Source organism: Malaya genurostris, chromosome 2, assembly GCF_030247185.1.
Source record: "Malaya genurostris strain Urasoe2022 chromosome 2, Malgen_1.1, whole genome shotgun sequence".
Taxonomy (NCBI): Eukaryota; Metazoa; Arthropoda; class Insecta; order Diptera; family Culicidae; genus Malaya; species Malaya genurostris.
In genome coordinates this window covers 112,007,210-112,027,216 of record NC_080571.1, presented here as the reverse complement: position 1 = coordinate 112,027,216, position 20,007 = coordinate 112,007,210, and the positions used below count along the sequence as shown (strand labels likewise).

The 20,007-nt window shown below is 35.2% G+C and overlaps 1 protein-coding gene across 1 annotated transcript in view; it reads right to left on the bottom strand.

Moving 5' to 3' along the window:
* The window catches only part of LOC131427962 (acetylcholine receptor subunit alpha-like 2), a 69,211-nt gene that overhangs the window by 22,562 nt on the left and 26,642 nt on the right, over positions 1 to 20,007 (bottom strand). Inside the window, exon 4 of the mRNA XM_058591567.1 lies at positions 18,890 to 19,070. Coding sequence (XP_058447550.1) covers positions 18,890 to 19,070 — 181 coding nt within the window. The remainder of the gene's footprint in view (positions 1 to 18,889; positions 19,071 to 20,007) is intronic.

The window sequence follows — 20,007 nt, the reverse complement described above, 5'->3', positions numbered from 1 at the left end:
CGGTTTCACAATGATTGTATAGCCTTTCTATATAAGAAAAGCAAAAAATATAACGGAAACAATTCCATGTGTCAGAAACTTATTGATCTATTACTAAAAAATCCAAAGTGGTACCAAAATCGGATGTGTAAAGTCACAAATTTTAAAAATATTTTACAATGCAAGAAATACATCTTCAAAAACTTTGAAATATTTGTCAACCATTCTGACAGTGCCTAAAACAACCATGATTTAAAATAAATAAAACCAAAAAAAAATCAAAGAGGGTGTAGCCAGGTTTTCATATAAAAACTGCCCAACAACAGAATAAAAATTTATATATGCTGTTTGAAAGGGTTTATATTGGAGATGATTTTATCAAAATTTTAACCCTTTAACTGCCATATTGGTGGAGTTAGGGTAGTTCTTCTAATTTTCATTTTTATGAAATTTTTCAAAAACCTCTCTATCAAAAAAATTGAAAAAAATCAGGAATATTTTAGAGATTATGGGAAACCTTTCTGATTTTTTTTTAGAATTTTTCAAAACGTATATCATGTGAAAAAAAATGTTCAAAATTTTCGAGTTTTTTAAAATTGCGCTTACAATTTTGGTATCACTCTAAATTTAACATCAAAAATAAATCATTTATGAGTACATTACGCTGTATTTTTTTCCAGATTTTTATAAAATGTGGACAGGTATAATATCCGACTTTAAAAAAATAAATCATTCGGAAAAGCATGCGTCTCCATCGGATAATGACAATTTGATGGAGACGCATGCTTTTCCGAATGATTTATTTCTTGGAAGTCTGATGTTATATCAATTTTAAAATCTGAAAAAATACATCGTAATGTACTCATAAATGATATATTTTTGATGTAAAATTTAGAGTGGTACCAAAATTGTAAGCGCGATTAAAAAAATTTCGAAAATGTTGAACATATTTTCACATGAAATACATTTTGAAAAATTATGAAAAAAATCAGAAAGGTTTCCCATAATTCCTAAAATATTCCTGATTTTTTCAATTTTTCTGCCAAAGAGGATTTTGGAAAATTTAAATAAAATGAAAATCAGAAGAACCACCCTAACTCCACCAATATGGCAGTTAAAGAGTTAAAATTTTGGGAAAATCATCTCCAATATAAACCCTTTCAAACAGCGTAACAGATCGGCTGAAAAGTTCGTATCGTTTCTATGAGAGGGCGCCACTAGAATTAAATCCATACAATTTTCAGTTAGTACCAACTTTCAAAAGATACGTGTATAAATTTGACAGCTGTCTGATTATTAGTTTGTGAGATATTGCATTTTGAGTGAAGCTACTTTTGTTATTGTGAAAAAAATGGAGAAAAAGGAATTTCGTGTGTTGATGAAACACTACTTTTTGATGAAAAAAAGTGCCGCCGATACCAAAAAATGGCTTGATGAGTGTTATCCAGACTCTGCACCGGGCGAAGCAACAATTCGTAAGTGGTTTGCAAAATTTCGTACTGGTCATATAAGCACCGAAGACGATGAACGCAGTGGACGTCCAAAAGAGGCTGTTACCTATGAAAACGTGAAAAAAATCCACAAATGATTTTCAATGACCGTAAAGTGAAGTTGATCGAGATAGCTGACACCCTAAAGATATCAAAGGAACGTGTTGGACATATTATTCACGAATATTTGGGTATGAGAAAGCTTTGTGCAAAATGGGTGCCGCGTGAGCTCACAATCGATTAAAAACAACAACGAATTGATGATTCTGAGCAGTGTTTGGAGCTGTTATATCGAAATAAAACCGATTTTTTTCGTCGATATATAACAATGGACGGAACATGGCTCCATCACTTCACTCCGGAGTCCAATCGACAGTCAGCTGAGTGGACTGCACGCGATGAACCGAACCCAAAGCGTGGAAAGACTCAACAATCGGCCGGTAAGGTTATGGCGTCTGTGTTTTGGGATTCGCATGGTATAATTTTCATCGACTACCTTGAAAAGGGAAAAACCATCAACAGTGACTATTATATAGCGTTATTAGAGCGATACAAAATTTAAAAAAAACGGCCTCATTTGAAGAAGAAAAAAGTTTTGTTTCATCAAGACAATGCACCGTGTCACAAGTCGATGAAAACCATGCTGAAATTGCCTGAATTGGGCTTCGAATTGCTCCCTCATCCACCGTATTCTCCAGATTTGGCCCCCAGTGACTTTTTTCTATTCTCAGACCTCAAGAGAATGCTCGCTGGTAAAAAATTTAGAAGCAATGCAGAGGTAATCGCTGAAACTGAGGCCTATTTTGAGGCAAAGGACAAATCGTACTACAAAAATGGTATCGAAAAGTTGGAAGATCGCTATAATCGCTGTATCGCCTCTGATGGCAATTATGTCGAATAATAAAAACGAATTTTGGCAAAAAAAATGTGTGTTTCTATTAAACGATACGAACTTTTCAGCCGAACTGTTATATCCATTTTTGTTCTGTTTGGGGGCAGTTTTTATATGAAAACCCGGCTACACACTTAAAAAAAGAATCACTCAGCTCCACCAATATTGCAGTGAAGGGGTTGATTTTGTTGAGAATATTGTTTTCCTTCCAAACTCATTAAAATATGGTATAACGATATGAATACCGGTTGAGGACTATTTCGTCTTCGTGTTGTAACAAAACATTGTCTATGAACCCTAAATATTCTATGAAAAGAATAAAATCTGTATCATAGCAGATATATTTCAATTTCACAGTATACCTTGCTCTTGGTAAATTTAGTTTCCATTCTTGAAAATTGAGCAGAGATTTTTGATTTGTAGAAGAATTCAATTGATTTAATACTTTATATTTGGGGGTGGTTGGGGTTTTGACATCCTGACACCATCCTGCATCATTCAACTAATATGGAAAACAATTTTGTCGAACTAGCATAGAGAAAGAAAAACTGGAAGACAAACATCTGCGACGGCAAATTATCAAGAGAGATTGAGTTGATTTTGCAATGGGTATAGGAAAAGACCGGAATAAACAGAAAGCCACGGTCAGGATGAGTCGTTTCTTTTTACTGTCCCTTGATAAACAATCTGTCAGCAGCAAATTCAACTTTTGCTACCATTTTTTGTGGTCTAAAATGCAAATATGCGGTAGCCTAGCAGGTTAGTTTTGCAAAACCCAACGACATGAGTCACATGGGAATAAGGAAAAAGGATTCACATACGGTTTAAGGTTCTGACCGATTTGTACATTTGCATAAAATTCGTTAGCAAGTTTTAGTGCTCGCCTTTGTTCTGTACCTATACAGAAGCTGGTGAATTTGTTTTGGTGACTGGAAGTGATTTTTGTCTATTGGGTGATTTGCCTCTAACTCTAAATATTAATTCACCAAATTAAATCAAGTTGAGAGCTATTGCACAATAGTAATCTAACAATTGGTCTTATAGCTTGATTTACGAAAGCAATCTATTGAGCAGAATCAACTCTCTCAAATATTAAAAATGCAGATAAAAGTTATTGATATTATGCCACATTCAATGCCAAAACGATAATTACAAATATTTTGCTTTGCTTTGAAGTTTTAGTACAAAGCAAAAATTGGGAAACATGTCCTTTTTAACATATTCTTCCATATGTAGGAAGCTATTTAGCTATTTAGCTAAAGAGTGTATCGAAAATAAGCTATCCACAAATTTTTCTTTCAAAATATGATAAAAAACGATATTTTATTCAAACTAAAACTTGATCCTTTATTGTACGAGGTTAAACTTGAGCAAAATGAAAACTGGATGAAATTTAAATTGTTCCTTCACGAAATTTCGAAATTTTGATCGAACGCTCTAAATCAAGTTTCGGACAAGTGTTGCATCGCATTTCTTGGTCGCTTGAGCCCAAATTTTTGAACTCCTGCATGTACACAGCTGTCTTACCAGTCTTGTTGGAAACCCTCTTCACGATTACCCAGTAACGTTCGATGGGTCGAAGCTGAGGGCAATTTGGTGGATTGATATTTTTCTCAACGAAATTTATACCCTTTTTAGTAAGCCAATTGAGAGTGGTTTTGGCATAGTAAGCCGACGCTAAATCCGACCAAAACAGTGGATGTGTACTATGCTTCTTACATAAAGGCAGCAATCTCTTCTGGAGACATTCAGATCGATAGATTTCTGCATTTATAGTTTCGGTAGTGTAAAAAATGGTTGACTTCAAACCACAGGAACATACTGCTTGCCATACCAGTACCTTTTGACCGAATTTCTCCACTTGAATCGACATGTCCGCATCGTTCACATCCTGCCCAACGACGACAGTAAATATTGTGGACTTGGAAGGATTTTTGAGTCCTCTTTTACATAAGTCTTATCGTCCATCAAAACGCATGCATCCGGACACTGCAAAAGACGCGAATACAATTTCCGGGCCCTTGTTGTTGCTCGCTTCTTCTGTTCTACACTTTGTTTCGAGATTTTCTGTTTCTTGCACAGTCTTCAGGTAATTTCGCCTCTTGATACGCTGGATTATTCCGACACTCGTTCCTGCTTTTTTGGCCAAATCACGTATTGACATTGATTTGTTCTTCATGATTAGAGATACCACTTTCTGGTCCAGTTTCGGGTTGGAAGAACCGGGTTTTCTGCCTATTCCTGGTAGCCGCTTCGCCAATTTTCGTATAGTAATACCCTTCTCACTTAGCCATGTGTCCAGAACCTTAATTTTGACTTCCTTTTCTATACGCGACATTATGAAAACGCAGAATTTCAACCGCACAAACAAGTAAACAAACGAAAGCTGACAGGCAAATGCACAGCATGCTGTGATCTGAGCATCAAAAAGCCATCACAAATACATGCGTACAACACAAATGTATGTGGATAGCTCATTTTTGATACACTCCTTATTTAACTATTTAGCTATTTGACTATTTTGGTATTTAACTATTTAGCTATATAGCAATTTAACTATTTAGCTATATAGCAATTCAACTATTTAGCTATTTGGATATTTGGCTATTTAGCTATTTAGCTATTTAGCTATTTTGCTATCTAGCTATTTAGCTATTTAGCTATTTAGCTATTTAGCTATTTAGCTATTTGGCTATTTAGCTATTTAGCTATTTAGCTATTTAGCTATTTAGCTATTTAGCTATTTAGCTATTTAGCTATTTAGCTATTTAGCTATTTAGCTATTTAGCTATTTAGCTATTTAGCTATTTAGCTATTTAGCTATTTAGCTATTTAGCTATTTAGCTATTTAGCTATTTAGCTATTTAGCTATTTAGCTATTTAGCTATTTAGCTATTTAGCTATTGAACTATTTAGCTATTAAGCTATTTAGCTATTTAGCTACTTAGATATTTAGCTATTTAGCTATTTAGCTATTTAGCTATTTAGCTATTTTGCAATTTAGTTATTTAGCAATTTAGCTATTTAGCAATTTAGCTATTTATATATTCAGCTATTTATCTATTTATCTATTTAGCTATTTAGCTATTTAGCAATTTAATAATTTAGCTATTTAGATATTTAACTATTTAGCTGTTTAGCTATTTAGCTATTTATCTATTTATCTATTTAGCTATTTATCAATTTAGCAATTTAGCAATTTAGATATTTAGATACTTAGCTGTTTACCTATTTAGATATTTATCTCTTTAGCTATTTAGCTAATTAGCTAGTGAGCTATTTAGCTGCTTGGCTATTTATATATTTAGCTATTTAGCTATTCATCTGTTTAGTCATTCAGCTATTTAGTTATTTAGTTTTCTGCAATTTACCTGTTTGATTATTCAGCATTTGAGATAATAGGTTATTGAACAATTAAGATACTAAACGATTGTTTTCTCTTCAGATATTCATCCATTAGAAAATTAGTTAACTGTTAGGTATTTCCTTTTTTGTTATTTTATTATTCCGCTATACAGCTAACAACTGTTTGATTATTTATTAATTCAGATATTTCGTTATACACACATAAATTTATTTGAATATATAGCTACATAACTTTCCATTTATTTAGCTATTCAGTCAGCTAGCTTTTTATTTATTTATTTATCTATTTGGCTTTATTGCTATTACGGTATTTGAATTTTTAGTTTTTTAGGTTTTTGGCTCTTCAGCTATTAAGTTTTTCGGCTATTTGGATATTTTGCTTTAGGGTTTTTTGTATGGATTTGACAGCAGTTAAGATCGAGACTAGGTTATTTATGATTTCAAACAAAAACGACTCACTGCTGAGCAATTCCAGGAATGAGTAGACGAAAAAGTGACAACATCAAAATCGGCCTTCTCCGATTTGGATGAAACTTTGCACATGGCTTCAGTATGGCAAACCATAAGTTTTGAACCGATTGAGAGGTCAATCCGACTCACGACTGATTTTTCAAAAGGGCGTATGTATTTTTGCATTTAACAAATATTGCCTTTTTCAAATCGTGGTAACTCTGAAACCGTTAATTGTATAAAAATGGCGTTCAGGAAGAAGATGTAGGGAATCGATTGGGCACACTTGGGACTGGAAGTGATTTTTGTCTATTGGGTGATTTGCCTCTAACTCTAAATATTAATTCACCAAATTAAATCAAGTTGAGAGCTATTGCACAATAGTAATCTAACAATTGGTCTTATAGCTTGATTTACGAAAGCAATCTATTGAGCAGAATCAACTCTCTCAAATATTAAAAATGCAGATAAAAGTTATTGATATTATGCCACATTCAATGCCAAAACGATAATTACAAATATTTTGCTTTGCTTTGAAGTTTTAGTACAAAGCAAAAATTGGGAAACATGTCCTTTTTAACATATTCTTCCATATGTCGGAAGCTATTTAGCTATTTAGCTAAAGAGTGTATCGAAAATAAGCTATCCACAAATTTTTCTTTCAAAATATGATAAAAAACGATATTTTATTCAAACTAAAACTTGATCCTTTATTGTACGAGGTTAAACTTGAGCAAAATGAAAACTGGATGAAATTTAAATTGTTCCTTCACGAAATTTCGAAATTTTGATCGAACGCTCTAAATCAAGTTTCGGACAAGTATTGCATCGCATTTCTTGGTCGCTTGAGCCCAAATTTTTGAACTCCTGCATGTACACAGCTGTCTTACCAGTCTTGTTGGAAACCCTCTTCACGATTACCCAGTAACGTTCGATGGGTCGAAGCTGAGGGCAATTTGGTGGATTGATATTTTTCTCAACGAAATTTATACCCTTTTTAGTAAGCCAATTGAGAGTGGTTTTGGCATAGTAAGCCGACGCTAAATCCGACCAAAACAGTGGATGTGTACTATGCTTCTTACATAAAGGCAGCAATCTCTTCTGGAGACATTCAGATCGATAGATTTCTGCATTTATAGTTACGGTAGTGTAAAAAATGGTTGACTTCAAACCACAGGAACATACTGCTTGCCATACCAGTACCTTTTGACCGAATTTCTCCACTTGAATCGACATGTCCGCATCGTTCACATCCTGCCCAACGACGACAGTAAATATTGTGGACTTGGAAGGATTTTTGAGTCCTCTTTTACATAAGTCTTATCGTCCATCAAAACGCATGCATCCGGACACTGCAAAAGACGCGAATACAATTTCCGGGCCCTTGTTGTTGCTCGCTTCTTCTGTTCTACACTTTGTTTCGAGATTTTCTGTTTCTTGCACAGTCTTCAGGTAATTTCGCCTCTTGATACGCTGGATTATTCCGACACTCGTTCCTGCTTTTTTGGCCAAATCACGTATTGACATTGATTTGTTCTTCATGATTAGAGATACCACTTTCTGGTCCAGTTTCGGGTTGGAAGAACCGGGTTTTCTGCCTATTCCTGGTAGCCGCTTCGCCAATTTTCGCATAGTAATACCCTTCTCACTTAGCCATGTGTCCAGAACCTTAATTTTGACTTCCTTTTCTATACGCGACATTATGAAAACGCAGAATTTCAACCGCACAAACAAGTAAACAAACGAAAGCTGACAGGCAAATGCACAGCATGCTGTGATCTGAGCATCAAAAAGCCATCACAAATACATGCGTACAACACAAATGTATGTGGATAGCTCATTTTTGATACACTCCTTATTTAACTATTTAGCTATTTGACTATTTTGGTATTTAACTATTTAGCTATATAGCAATTTAACTATTTAGCTATATAGCAATTCAACTATTTAGCTATTTGGATATTTGGCTATTTAGCTATTTAGCTATTTAGCTATTTTGCTATCTAGCTATTTAGCTATTTAGCTATTTAGCTATTTAGCTATTTAGCTATGTGGCTATTTAGCTATTTAGCTATTTAGCTATTTAGCTATTTAGCTATTTAGCTATTTAGCTATTTAGCTATTTAGCTATTTAGCTATTTAGCTATTTAGCTATTTAGCTATTTAGCTATTTAGCTATTTAGCTATTGAACTATTTAGCTATTAAGCTATTTAGCTATTTAGCTATTTAGATATTTAGCTATTTAGCTATTTAGCTATTTAGCTATTTTGCAATTTAGTTATTTAGCAATTTAGCTATTTAGCAATTTAGCTATTTATATATTCAGCTATTTATCTATTTATCTATTTAGCTATTTAGCTATTTAGCAATTTAATAATTTAGCTATTTAGATATTTAACTATTTAGCTGTTTAGCTATTTAGCTATTTATCTATTTATCTATTTAGCTATTTATCAATTTAGCAATTTAGCAATTTAGATATTTAGATACTTAGCTGTTTACCTATTTAGATATTTATCTCTTTAGCTATTTAGCTAATTAGCTAGTGAGCTATTTAGCTGCTTGGCTATTTATATATTTAGCTATTTAGCTATTCATCTGTTTAGTTATTCAGCTATTTAGTTATTTAGTTTTCTGCAATTTACCTGTTTGATTATTCAGCATTTGAGATAATAGGTTATTGAACAATTAAGATACTAAACGATTGTTTTCTCTTCAGATATTCATCCATCAGAAAATTAGTTAACTGTTAGGTATTTCCTTTTTTGTTATTTTATTATTCCGCTATACAGCTAACAACTGTTTGATTATTTATTAATTTAGATATTTCGTTATACACACATAAATTTATTTGAATATATAGCTACATAACTTTCCATTTATTTAGCTATTCAGTCAGCTAGCTTTTTATTTATTTATTTATCTATTTGGCTTTATTGCTATTACGGTATTTGAATTTTTAGTTTTTTAGGTTTTTGGCTCTTCAGCTATTAAGTTTTTCGGCTATTTGGATATTTTGCTTTAGGGTTTTTTGTATGGATTTGACAGCAGTTAAGATCGAGACTAGGTTATTTATGATTTCAAACAAAAACGACTCACTGCTGAGCAATTCCAGGAATGAGTAGACGAAAAAGTGACAACATCAAAATCGGCATTCTCCGATTTGGATGAAACTTTGCACATGGCTTCAGTATGGCAAACCATAAGTTTTGAACCGATTGAGAGATCAATCCGACTCACGACTGATTTTTCAAAAGGGCGTATGTATTTTTGCATTTAACAAATATTGCCTTTTTCAAATCGTGGTAACTCTGAAACCGTTAATTGTATAAAAATGGCGTTCAGGAAGAAGATGTAGGGAATCGATTGGGCACTCTAAAAACATATACACTGAAAAAAAAAATTTTCTGAATAATTACAAAATAATCGGAAAAAGTTTAATAAAAAAAAGCATGGTTTTAATTTTTTTTGATAATGTTTATTTTAAAGCTGTTATTAAAACCTACAGATTGATGGCCAAAAATAAAAAAAAATTATCAAAAAAAAATGGAAACCCTGATTTTTTTTTTAATTTAATTTTTTTGGTTCATTTTGAAATTATTGAAAAAAAAATCAAATATTTTTATCAGTGTATATTTTTTTAGAGTGCCCAATTGATTCCCTACAATTTTCGTGATATGCAAAAATACATACGCCCTTTTTAAACATCAGTCGTGAGTCGGATTGACCCCTCAATCGGTTCAAAACTTATGGTTTGCCATACTGAATCCATGTGCAAAGTTTCATCCAAATTGGAGAAGGTCGAGTCTGATGATCTGCTAGCATTTCTGGAATTGACAGCAGAGCAAGTGAGTGGAAATGGTCAAACTGATTTTTTTTGTATGGATCAAGAACATTTTCATAACTGAAAAAATAAATAATATCCTTGTTAAATTGCAAAAGAATACCGAACAAAATGTTGTGCTAATACGCCGATGTTAGGTTTAGGAACTTTTCAACTAATTCGGTAAACAAATTAGTAAAATATTCTCTTGAAGAAATGAAATATCCTGAGCATTGAAGCATTATGAAAAAATATTGGTGAAACGTTTTTTTCCAAAAATTGATATCAAATCGTAGGTAAGGAATGACAATTAATTATCATCATAAGTTTGGTTGAATTGTTCCAATATATTTATTTATAATTTAAATGTTGGGCAGTTTTTTTTCGAAGGGCAGTTCAATTTTTGTTTTCTACAATGATATTGTATCACGCGCGCTCTTACTTTAAACTGTATTGAAGGCTTCGTTATGTCACATGAGCTGCTATCATTTTGTTACCAGAAAGCGTGCCTGCTGTCCAGGCTTAATCCGATAGCATTGGCATGTCCTCGATTCGCTTCGATAGTTCTAGAACAAAAGTTACACATTCCGCAAGCCGGGCACGTCAAGCTGATACGCCTACGTGGCTTGGAAAAGGAATAATTCAAAGTAAAATTTATCGCCGTTAACCTGTCACAGGACATATTTTTGTTATACTCTCGTTCCCTGTGATAGAATCTGATATTGAATCGTGAGGCGAATATTTTTTTCAGTAGAAAATAACAAGAATTCAGTTGAGATGTGTTGACAAATGGGAATTTATTGATTAAGCGCTGTTTTATTTTGTCGGTAAACTTCTGTCTACGAAGCTATTCTAGTAATGATGTTCTCGCTACTGTAATCGATTGCTCTTGCAAAAAGCAGGAAAGTTGTCTGGGCTTGAGAATGCTTTCTCACTTGTTGTATCATAATAAAATAATGATATTAAGTGGATTGAATGCTAACTTTTTTCCAAACCGAGGAGGCACTCTAGTGAAAATGAATAACATGTATAGTGAGTTTGTTATGCAAAGTTGCGCTTGTTTATTGTGATTATCTTAATGGTTTTTATCAGCAACGGTCTGGCGAAGTTCTTTGCTGTATCAAGTCTAATACATCTCTAATTGACTCAGTCAATACTTTTTAAGTCTATCTCCAATAACTCGATCGAACTGGCTCTCTGTATTTATTTTCTTTTTGTGCCAACTAGATCAAAATCATGAACCATTTTCAGTGGATCGTCGTTCAGCATCCTAGTTCCAATATTTACTGTGCGTATGATAGATGGTTCTCCAAGTAGCTTTTGTAATTCAGTAGGTAGAGAGTTGACTATATTTTCTACCTCATGCCTTCAACCAAACGTATGGCATGTATCTAATTGATACATAAGAACCTTGTAGATTAAATTTCTGAGAGACGAATGAGGGTTGATCAAATTTCTCGTACTTTTACTTATTCTGTAGCTAAATTCTTTGAAATACAATTAGAAAAAACAGTAAAAATGATGCATCAGGTGTATTCTTAAATAATTTCCGATTATTCAAAACTAAAACACAATGCATTCTACACATTTTTGTCATATTGTTGGCAATTTGTGCATAGTTGGCTAGAAGAACTGACTACCTTTGGTGTTGAATCACTAGATGAGCCATTTTCGCCAATTTCAAAATAAAATCGAAGCGCGCTGCTCAGTAATTTCGTGGTCTAACGGGATGAAGAGGTAGTAGTCGGATGGGACCTGTAAGTCTGTCTTTATACTCATACGGGTAAAATTCCGATTCTAGAAATGAGCAAAAAGAGTCATAATTTAGGGAAAATTTTATATTTTCATGTTATGATAATACACCATGATTAAAAGTTCTCGGATCATGATTCATTTGGACTGATTTCGCTTATATTTAAGCGTAACGCACTTGACGTTGTTGGGATTGATTTTCCTTTTATATTTTTATAACTTCATTTGCAAAATCGTCTTATATAAAATATTTGAACAAACAAAAATGTCTGATTTTCGTTAGATGGTGTTCCAAATTCACAGTGGAATTTATTTTTCGGTTTACGCTAGCGCTCGGAATATTATTCTAGCAACAACAGATACATCAAATACGTAATAATACATTCAAATATTTTCATGCAAAATGTAATGTTGATAATTGTCAACTGAAAAGCGTAGTCGTGCTTAGTCTTCTATGATGTCAATTTTCGGCTCATTATCTTTAAGTGGTCAATTCTATGTCAGCCGGTGGGTAAAACAACACAATTATGAAATAAATATGCCTTAGAATCAAGTAAACATCTCCAATAATTCTTGCTTTCAATGTCTGTTTTTTGCCTTACCATTAATCTATTAAGCAATCTATCACATCACTTGAGGCAGAGAGTTCAAGGGATATACGGGGAGAAAATACTTATTGCTCATGGTTTCATGAAAAGTTAAAGTGATTGGTTTTATGATTTTCTAATCATGACCGCAATAACGGATTTCTATCCGTGCAGGTCGATTTTGCTCCATTTAAAGAGAGGTCTACATTCTTTTTGTAAAATTTGACCTTCTGTTTCAACAGACTTCGCAGCCGATTCACAGCGCACAGAACAATTGCATGGCTAATGCAAAGGATCCTTCTTAAACTAAAAAATCCTTCCAGGTCGGGACTCGAACAATCGACAACTGGCTTGTAAAACCGGTGCCTTATGCATTAAACCGCGAACCCGGGATATGTTCTAATTGTAATTGTAACTCGAACTATAATTTCATAAAAAGAAAGTTTTTCATACTGTTAGAAAAAGGGTATCCCACGTGCAACAGTAAAAAAACCGTTTGAAATGTTTCAATGATTATACATTCATTTGAAAGGTTGATTTATGAAATTCATGTATGAAAATGGTTTCAACAGGACGGCGCTACATGCCATACAGCCAACGAAACAATCTTTGAAAATTGGATAATCAGCATTTCTTGATGTGAATCGGCATTTTTTGTTGTGAGTTGACCTCTGAGAGGCTGCGATTTGACGCCGTTGGGGTTCCATGTTGCCATTGATGACATAATGCCAGGAGCAATTGAAAATGTACTCCAATAATTGGGTGGATCCGATTGGTTACTGCCAAGCCAGCCGTGGAGATCATTTGAACGAAATATTTTTTTTATAAAAATTCCATGAATCAACCATTCAAATAGAAGTATAATTATTGGAATCTATCACACCGTTTCTTTTATTATTGTATTTTTAAATTCGAAATCTTTCGTGGGACACCCTGCATATTGTTATGAGTATTTTTAATGCGGGTTTAGTCAGCAGATGTTTTGTATTTTTGCTATTATCATGTTCAAAGACCGTGTAAGCACTGTAAAAGCCAAATTATGCGTGATTTATATATTGAAAGATCTTACAATTCTTTGGACTGAATTTTGAAAAAATTTCAGAGTAGATTTGGAAAGATTTTGTAAGTCGCTACTGTTGTTGCCGCTACATTAAAGTTGTACCGAAGCAATAAATTGGATTTCGTTAATTCTCAAGTAATACATTGTATGATTCGACATTTGTTGATGCACAGCATTTTTGTATTACTGCATTTCGATCGGTGTTTTGAATTTCTTCGTAGAAATCATGATGAATTTAGAGTTCAATAAGTGCCATTTTCCTGAAGTACATGTTTTATTCTTTGATATTTAGAAAGGAAGAATCACTAGAATGTGAAATATTACGAGCTGCTACCGAATGATCTAACCATCCAAATACCGTTCCATCGTTGATTAGAAAAATTGTGATTTGTTCGCCTTATTTTATCAAACAAACACTTCTCAAGAAACTGTGTATTTCGCACTTAGCAACGAGGCTTTGAGCAAACCTGATATGAAAACCAGATTCGAAACTGACTCGAATTTCAGTACAACAACGTTGAAACTAGGTTCGAAACTGGCTTCAAACAAACGGTTTAACAGCAGACAAAGTATATTCGAATCCGATCGAAAAATCCTAGTGAATGACGCATAAATAAAGCTTATAGCGCTGCTGTCATCTTGAGTTAGGCATCAACAAGGATGAGTTGTCTAGGAAAAACTGGAAACAACCTAGAAAAGTTAAGAGAAATTTCCTAATGATTGAAGCTGTGGAAACAAACCATATCTATGTGTCTTATTGTAAAGAGTAGATAATGGAAAAGTTTTCCGAAAGAAATTAATTAACAAACTGAGATAATATTGTTCCTTACTTATCTTAGGAAAAAACACAATCAGGATGACGGGGTTTCCAAAGCAAGGTTCGATTTGGTATTAGTTATATTTTCAAATAGTATTCCGATCGATAGCACGTCAGAATTGTATGCTGATGATGCTCGGATCGATAGCGTTTTCCTTTGTTAACAATGTTCTACGAATTTTATTCTTAGAGTGCATGGCTTTAAACTGATTATTCTTGAATTCTTCACAACGTACTAACTGATGTTTTGTTTGTGCCGATGAATTGTACCAAAAATAAATTTGGTCAGCCACACAATTAAACTTAGTTTGATCAGAATAATTGTATAATTCACCAAACAATGAAATAAAGCACAACTTTCATGGTTGTTACCCGATGGGCGTTTAGTATATCTGAAACTTGAAACGAAGGTTTTGGTTGATTGGCATTCATATTCAAAATTAAAATGATAAATTTGTTTGCACGCGGGATATAAACAATTAATTATACGCATTGTCTTGAATCATGCGCATCTAACACCCAAGAAACAGTGCACAAAATATGCGAAAAAATCTAATCTGCTGGAGCGTCAAATTAATATGCAGTGTCAGGATGAATGATTCTGTGTATTTCACCGCCCAATGACCATCGAGAAAAATTATGACGAAAGTTGAAACTTTATTAAGTCCATGACAGAGCGCGTTGGTGTTTGAGACGCGTTCCCGCTGTCGAAAACAAAAGTTCTACACTGGTAAACGGTGTGTCGTGGCGCGAAGGAACGAGATGATAAGTTGTTCTTCAGGGCGTGAACAGTTGCGATAGGAAATGCTGCAAGTCGCAATAAATAATAACAAACTGTGAACGACAGCGGGGAGAGATTAATTTGTTTCTTAGCAGCGGAGACGGTTCACTTTACTTTATCGATTTTCACAATCACTTATTGAGTTGGTAGTTAATTAAAATTTGTACCCAAATGTGACAATGTTGTTATAACGATTACAACATTATTAAAACGAAATGCAACCAGTATTACTAATGATCGCAGGAAACAAAATCGTTAATTTTTCAACCATAAATCTTAGAAGAAATACTACATTGTGGTTATGTCATATAGCAATTTATGACATTTGCCCAGCGGTACAATTTTGAGCTGCCATACCCCGACGAGTCGAATACGAACCGTAAAGAAAACAAGAATGTTAATAAATACCTGCGATGGATTTGTTTTTATTGGTGGTGCCATCAGATTGATCATATTTCAAAACTATAGTTAAGTTTCATAGTATCATAGTAAAATGCAAGGAACTGTTAAACAACTCGTCATTCGAATGATCTGTTGTCAGTTGAGTGAAATGCACGACATTTGCGATTGATTGCAACTGCTCCGTCGTTTCCGATTTGAGTTTCTCAGTGGATCTGAATAAAAATCGGTAAAAGGAGTGTATCGATAAGTAGTTAGCAACATTCAAACAGTTATTACTCTGAAATGGCTTAATTTTTTGCAGCCTTTTTTGCGGTGACATGTTCGTTTACATGTCCATAACAGCTGCGCAATCGATTGGTTTCGGTACGGTTTATCGTTTCAATGATGAGTCCGGAAACGCGAAAGAAAATTCTGCACACTTGGTGCTCAGAAAGTGGTGTCACGTACAACGAAATTGCAAAACGGGTGAAAGTGCATCACACCAGTGTCAAAAATATTATCGAGAAGTTCGGTAAGACCCTTTCCATGAAGGATTTGCCCCGATCCGGTAGGAAAACGGGTCCCAGCCAGCCCGGCCGGGACTTAAAGTGTTTGGGTACATCAGGAAAAACCCATCGGCGTCGACGCGGGATTTGGCCAAGCAGTTCAACACCAGAATCGAGATGATTCAACAGATCAAACTTCGGAACTCCCTGAAAACGTACAAGAAACAGAAGGTGCCGAAAAAGTCCCTGGTACAGCAAGTTCAGGCCAAAACAAGAGCGCGAAAACTGTATAACCGAACATTTAGGGGTTTTGTTGGTTTGTGCACAAAGCACATATTTTATTTCTATTTCTTCGCGTTTCGCCCTACCAACAAAACCCCTAAATGTTCACATTCTGCGACGGCCAGTAATAAGCCGTCACTCGTTTACGCCTGAGACGTCAGAAATAATATAGCACTTGTGCAATATTGTTTGAGGGTTGCATAAGTAGTGCAAACTTTGCGTCTGCTTAGCGGTTTAAGTTGAACTGCTAGGCACGAGATGGCAGTTCAGATTGAACTGCTTTAAGCACTGACGAGCCGAAGGCGAAATGCGAAAAAAATGTATAACCGGATTCTATAGAATAAAGACGGATGCATCCTGATCGACGACGAAACCTACGCCAAGGAAGACTCTCGAGCGCTGCCCGGACCGCAATATTTTACAAAATCGGTGTACCAGGACCTGGACGACGCTGACACCACGGTGGCGATGGAAAAGTTTGGGCAGAAGGTGTTGGTATGGCAAGCAATTTGTATCTGTGGTTTGCGGTCGTCGATTTTCTTCACGAAGGGCACAATTAACGCCAAGGTGTACGAGGAAGAATGTTTGAAGAAGAGAATGCTACCACTGTACAGAAAGCATAAGGCTCCTCCTCTCCTCTGGCCGGGTTTGGCTTCAGCCCACTACGCCAACTCCGTTCTACAGTAAAAAAATAATGTACAATTCGTGGAAAAGGACATCAACCCACCGAACTGCCCGGATCTTCGGCCAATTGACAGGTATTGGGCAATTGTCAAGCGGCACTATCGGAAGGAAGGTACAGTGTCCCAAAACATGCAGGAGTTAAAAAAACTGGACAGCTGCCACCAGGAAAGTCACAAAAGTAACTGTGCAGAATTTGATGAAGAGTCCAAAGTGCGAGCGTTTCACAGAAACTAGGATTTTCTTCAATATAATCAGTGAAATGCATGAAAATGTATTTTTTCTACAATATATCGAAAACTGATGTCAAAATATGTTTTTTTTTCGCTTTTTTATTCAATAATCAATGTTGCTAACTACTTTTCGATACACTCCTTTTTTTAATAACATCTTAAGATTCTTCAGTTGAAAGTAAGTGACATTACTTTTAATTTTGCAACACAACAAACCATTCTATAATTCCGGAACCGGAAGTCGGATTCAAGCGAAATTCAGTAACTTTGTATGGGAATTTCATTTGAATCTAATTTTGTAAAAATCCATCTCCGACAAAACTGAGTGGCATTATTTTCACTCTTTCAGTCGCTCAACTTCAACTCGATTCATGGCTGTTCTTCGGCAGCCTCGGTAGCGGTGAAGGATCCGCAGATCGTCCTCAAGTTGATCAATCCATCTTATACGCTGCGCGCCTCGTTTCCTTATACCGGTCGGATAATTTTCGAGAACCATTTTGACGGGATTGTTCTCCGACATTCTAGCAACATCCCTGGCCCACTGCATTAACTGCACTGTAACCGCCCGACCTTGGCCGTTCGAACTAGGGTTGGTCCTCCGAGTGAGTGGTGCGCCCTCCGAAACCCAAAATAGTGAGCAAGATTTCCTGACAAGGTGCGTCTCTGAATTTCTTCACAGGTGTTATTATCGGCAGTCACGTGTGAGCCCAAGTACACGAATTCGTCGACCATTTCGATTTCATCACCGCCAATCAGAACTCGTAATGAGTGGCTGACATTATCTCCTCTCGAGCCTTTGCCTTTCATGTACTTCACCATTGAAGTCAAGTTCGATCCGTCTGGCTTTAATATTTAATCCGATGTATGTTTCTTTCATCTTCTCAAAGTTGTGTGCTATAATATCAATACCATTAGCGAAACCAAATATCTGGCAGGACTTTCTGAAAATCGTGCCACTCGTGTCCATCCCATGTTTTGGTGCATATCACCTTGTAACTCCGAAACCGGAAGTCGTATCTAAATGAAATTCAGGAACTTTATATGGGATCTTAAGAATCTTTCGTTTGATTCGAAGTTTGTGAAAATTGGTCCAGCTATCTTCGAGGAAATTGAGTGATAATATTTGTCGCGCTCACATAAACATTTGCTGATCTCGAAGAACTGATTCGAATGGTATTTGACACTCGGCCCTCCGGACCTCGGTTCAAAAGTCGGCTTCACAGTGATTGCATAGCCTTTCTATATGAGAAAGGCAAAAGTAAGTTCCGTTATCGGAGTTTTTGGCCGCTATTTCCGATGTTTCCGGCCATCTACGGTATTACTCATTTCATACTCTAAATCAGTTTATATTGCACGTTGAGCATGATTTACCACAATTTCAATCGGTTTCTGATCAATCATGGGAAACTCACAAGGTGGTCAACTAAGCAATATTTTAATTTTGTTCATTTCAGGCTATTGATATCATAGATCAGGAGTTCATGTTTTACGGCTTACGTAAAACTTATTTAACAAGAACAATACAAAAGTTATTACTCGCAAACATTCGGTTTTGGTTCTTGATCTCAGCTGTCTTGTCAAACTGATTTGGTTATATGACGTGCTTTGAGAGGCTAGACTTGATTAACTCAACATAAATCCAATGGAAATAGATTATCCATAATTTTCTATATATAATTAAAAATTCGTATTTTGCCACCAGTCCATTTTGAGAGTTGTTATAAAATGTTTGATTTGTACAAAAATTACATGTTTTTCGTAACACCATCTTAAATTGTAAATTTAAGTTGCTATTTATAAACACATACCTGATTGCCATCGTATGTCCACGATCCAAACTTCATGAAACAGGTCTGCTGATCGAACGGGAAGTAGCGTACATCAATCTCGCAGGACGATTTGAAAATGGCTGGTGGTGTCCAGATCACTTTACCGGTGTAATGCAGGATCGCTTTGGTCAACGTTGTCACAACGTACTCCCCGTCTGCACTGCGATTTGTGTGTTTGGGCGGAAAGGAAAAACAAGAAGAAAACATCAGCAACAAATTTCCACCCGATAGCACATCATCATCGATAATCCGTTCACTTGATAGGGAGATTTTTAGTGGGTGGCATATCAATGAACCAATATCGCCGTCAGTGTTGGCTTAGTACGGAGAACGAACAAACAGACTAAGATTTGTGATTAGAAACTTTCGTAAAAATGCGAAGTAGGACTCTTTCAGCTACAGCTATCAACAACTTTTGTCGTTTCTTATCGGGATGTTAATGGTTTTGAGGTGTTTATTTTTCGTAAACGAGAGGTGAGATATTATTTGTTATATTAGAGTAGGAAACTAGAGATTGGAAAGAGAATTGAATGAAATAAGGTATAATGAAAAAGAATTAATGCCATTGAAAACTTTAAATCGTGTTGCATAAGACCTTCCTGTATAAACGGATCTGCATAACGGATGACGAGCTAACATGATGTGAGGAATATACCCCGTAAAAATACATCGGATCCACACGAGTGGCTTGACTGAGCTTGGACATTGTGGCAGCATGAGCATAATCATCTGACCGTTAAGTATGTGAAAACTGTAGTGCGAATGTTCACACGTTTGGGCACACACGCAATATTGTTATTGTCGTAGTTGGATTGCACAGGGACCGTAAATAAAATACGAATTAAATAGAAGCTATTATCGAAAGCGTTGCACAAAGGAACCTTTGTTCGAATATTTTGTCGGCCGATTTTACGGACATATTTTTAGGATGTGCGCTATCTATAGAACACGTGTCTGTTGCTACCGCACCGGAACCTATGGAACAGACGATTATTTGGAATATGTCAGATGCAAATTTACGGGTGTTATTAATTCAATAAATTGGCTTGTGAATTCAGTCTAATGGAGTATAATATTTCAATTGAAAGATATAAATA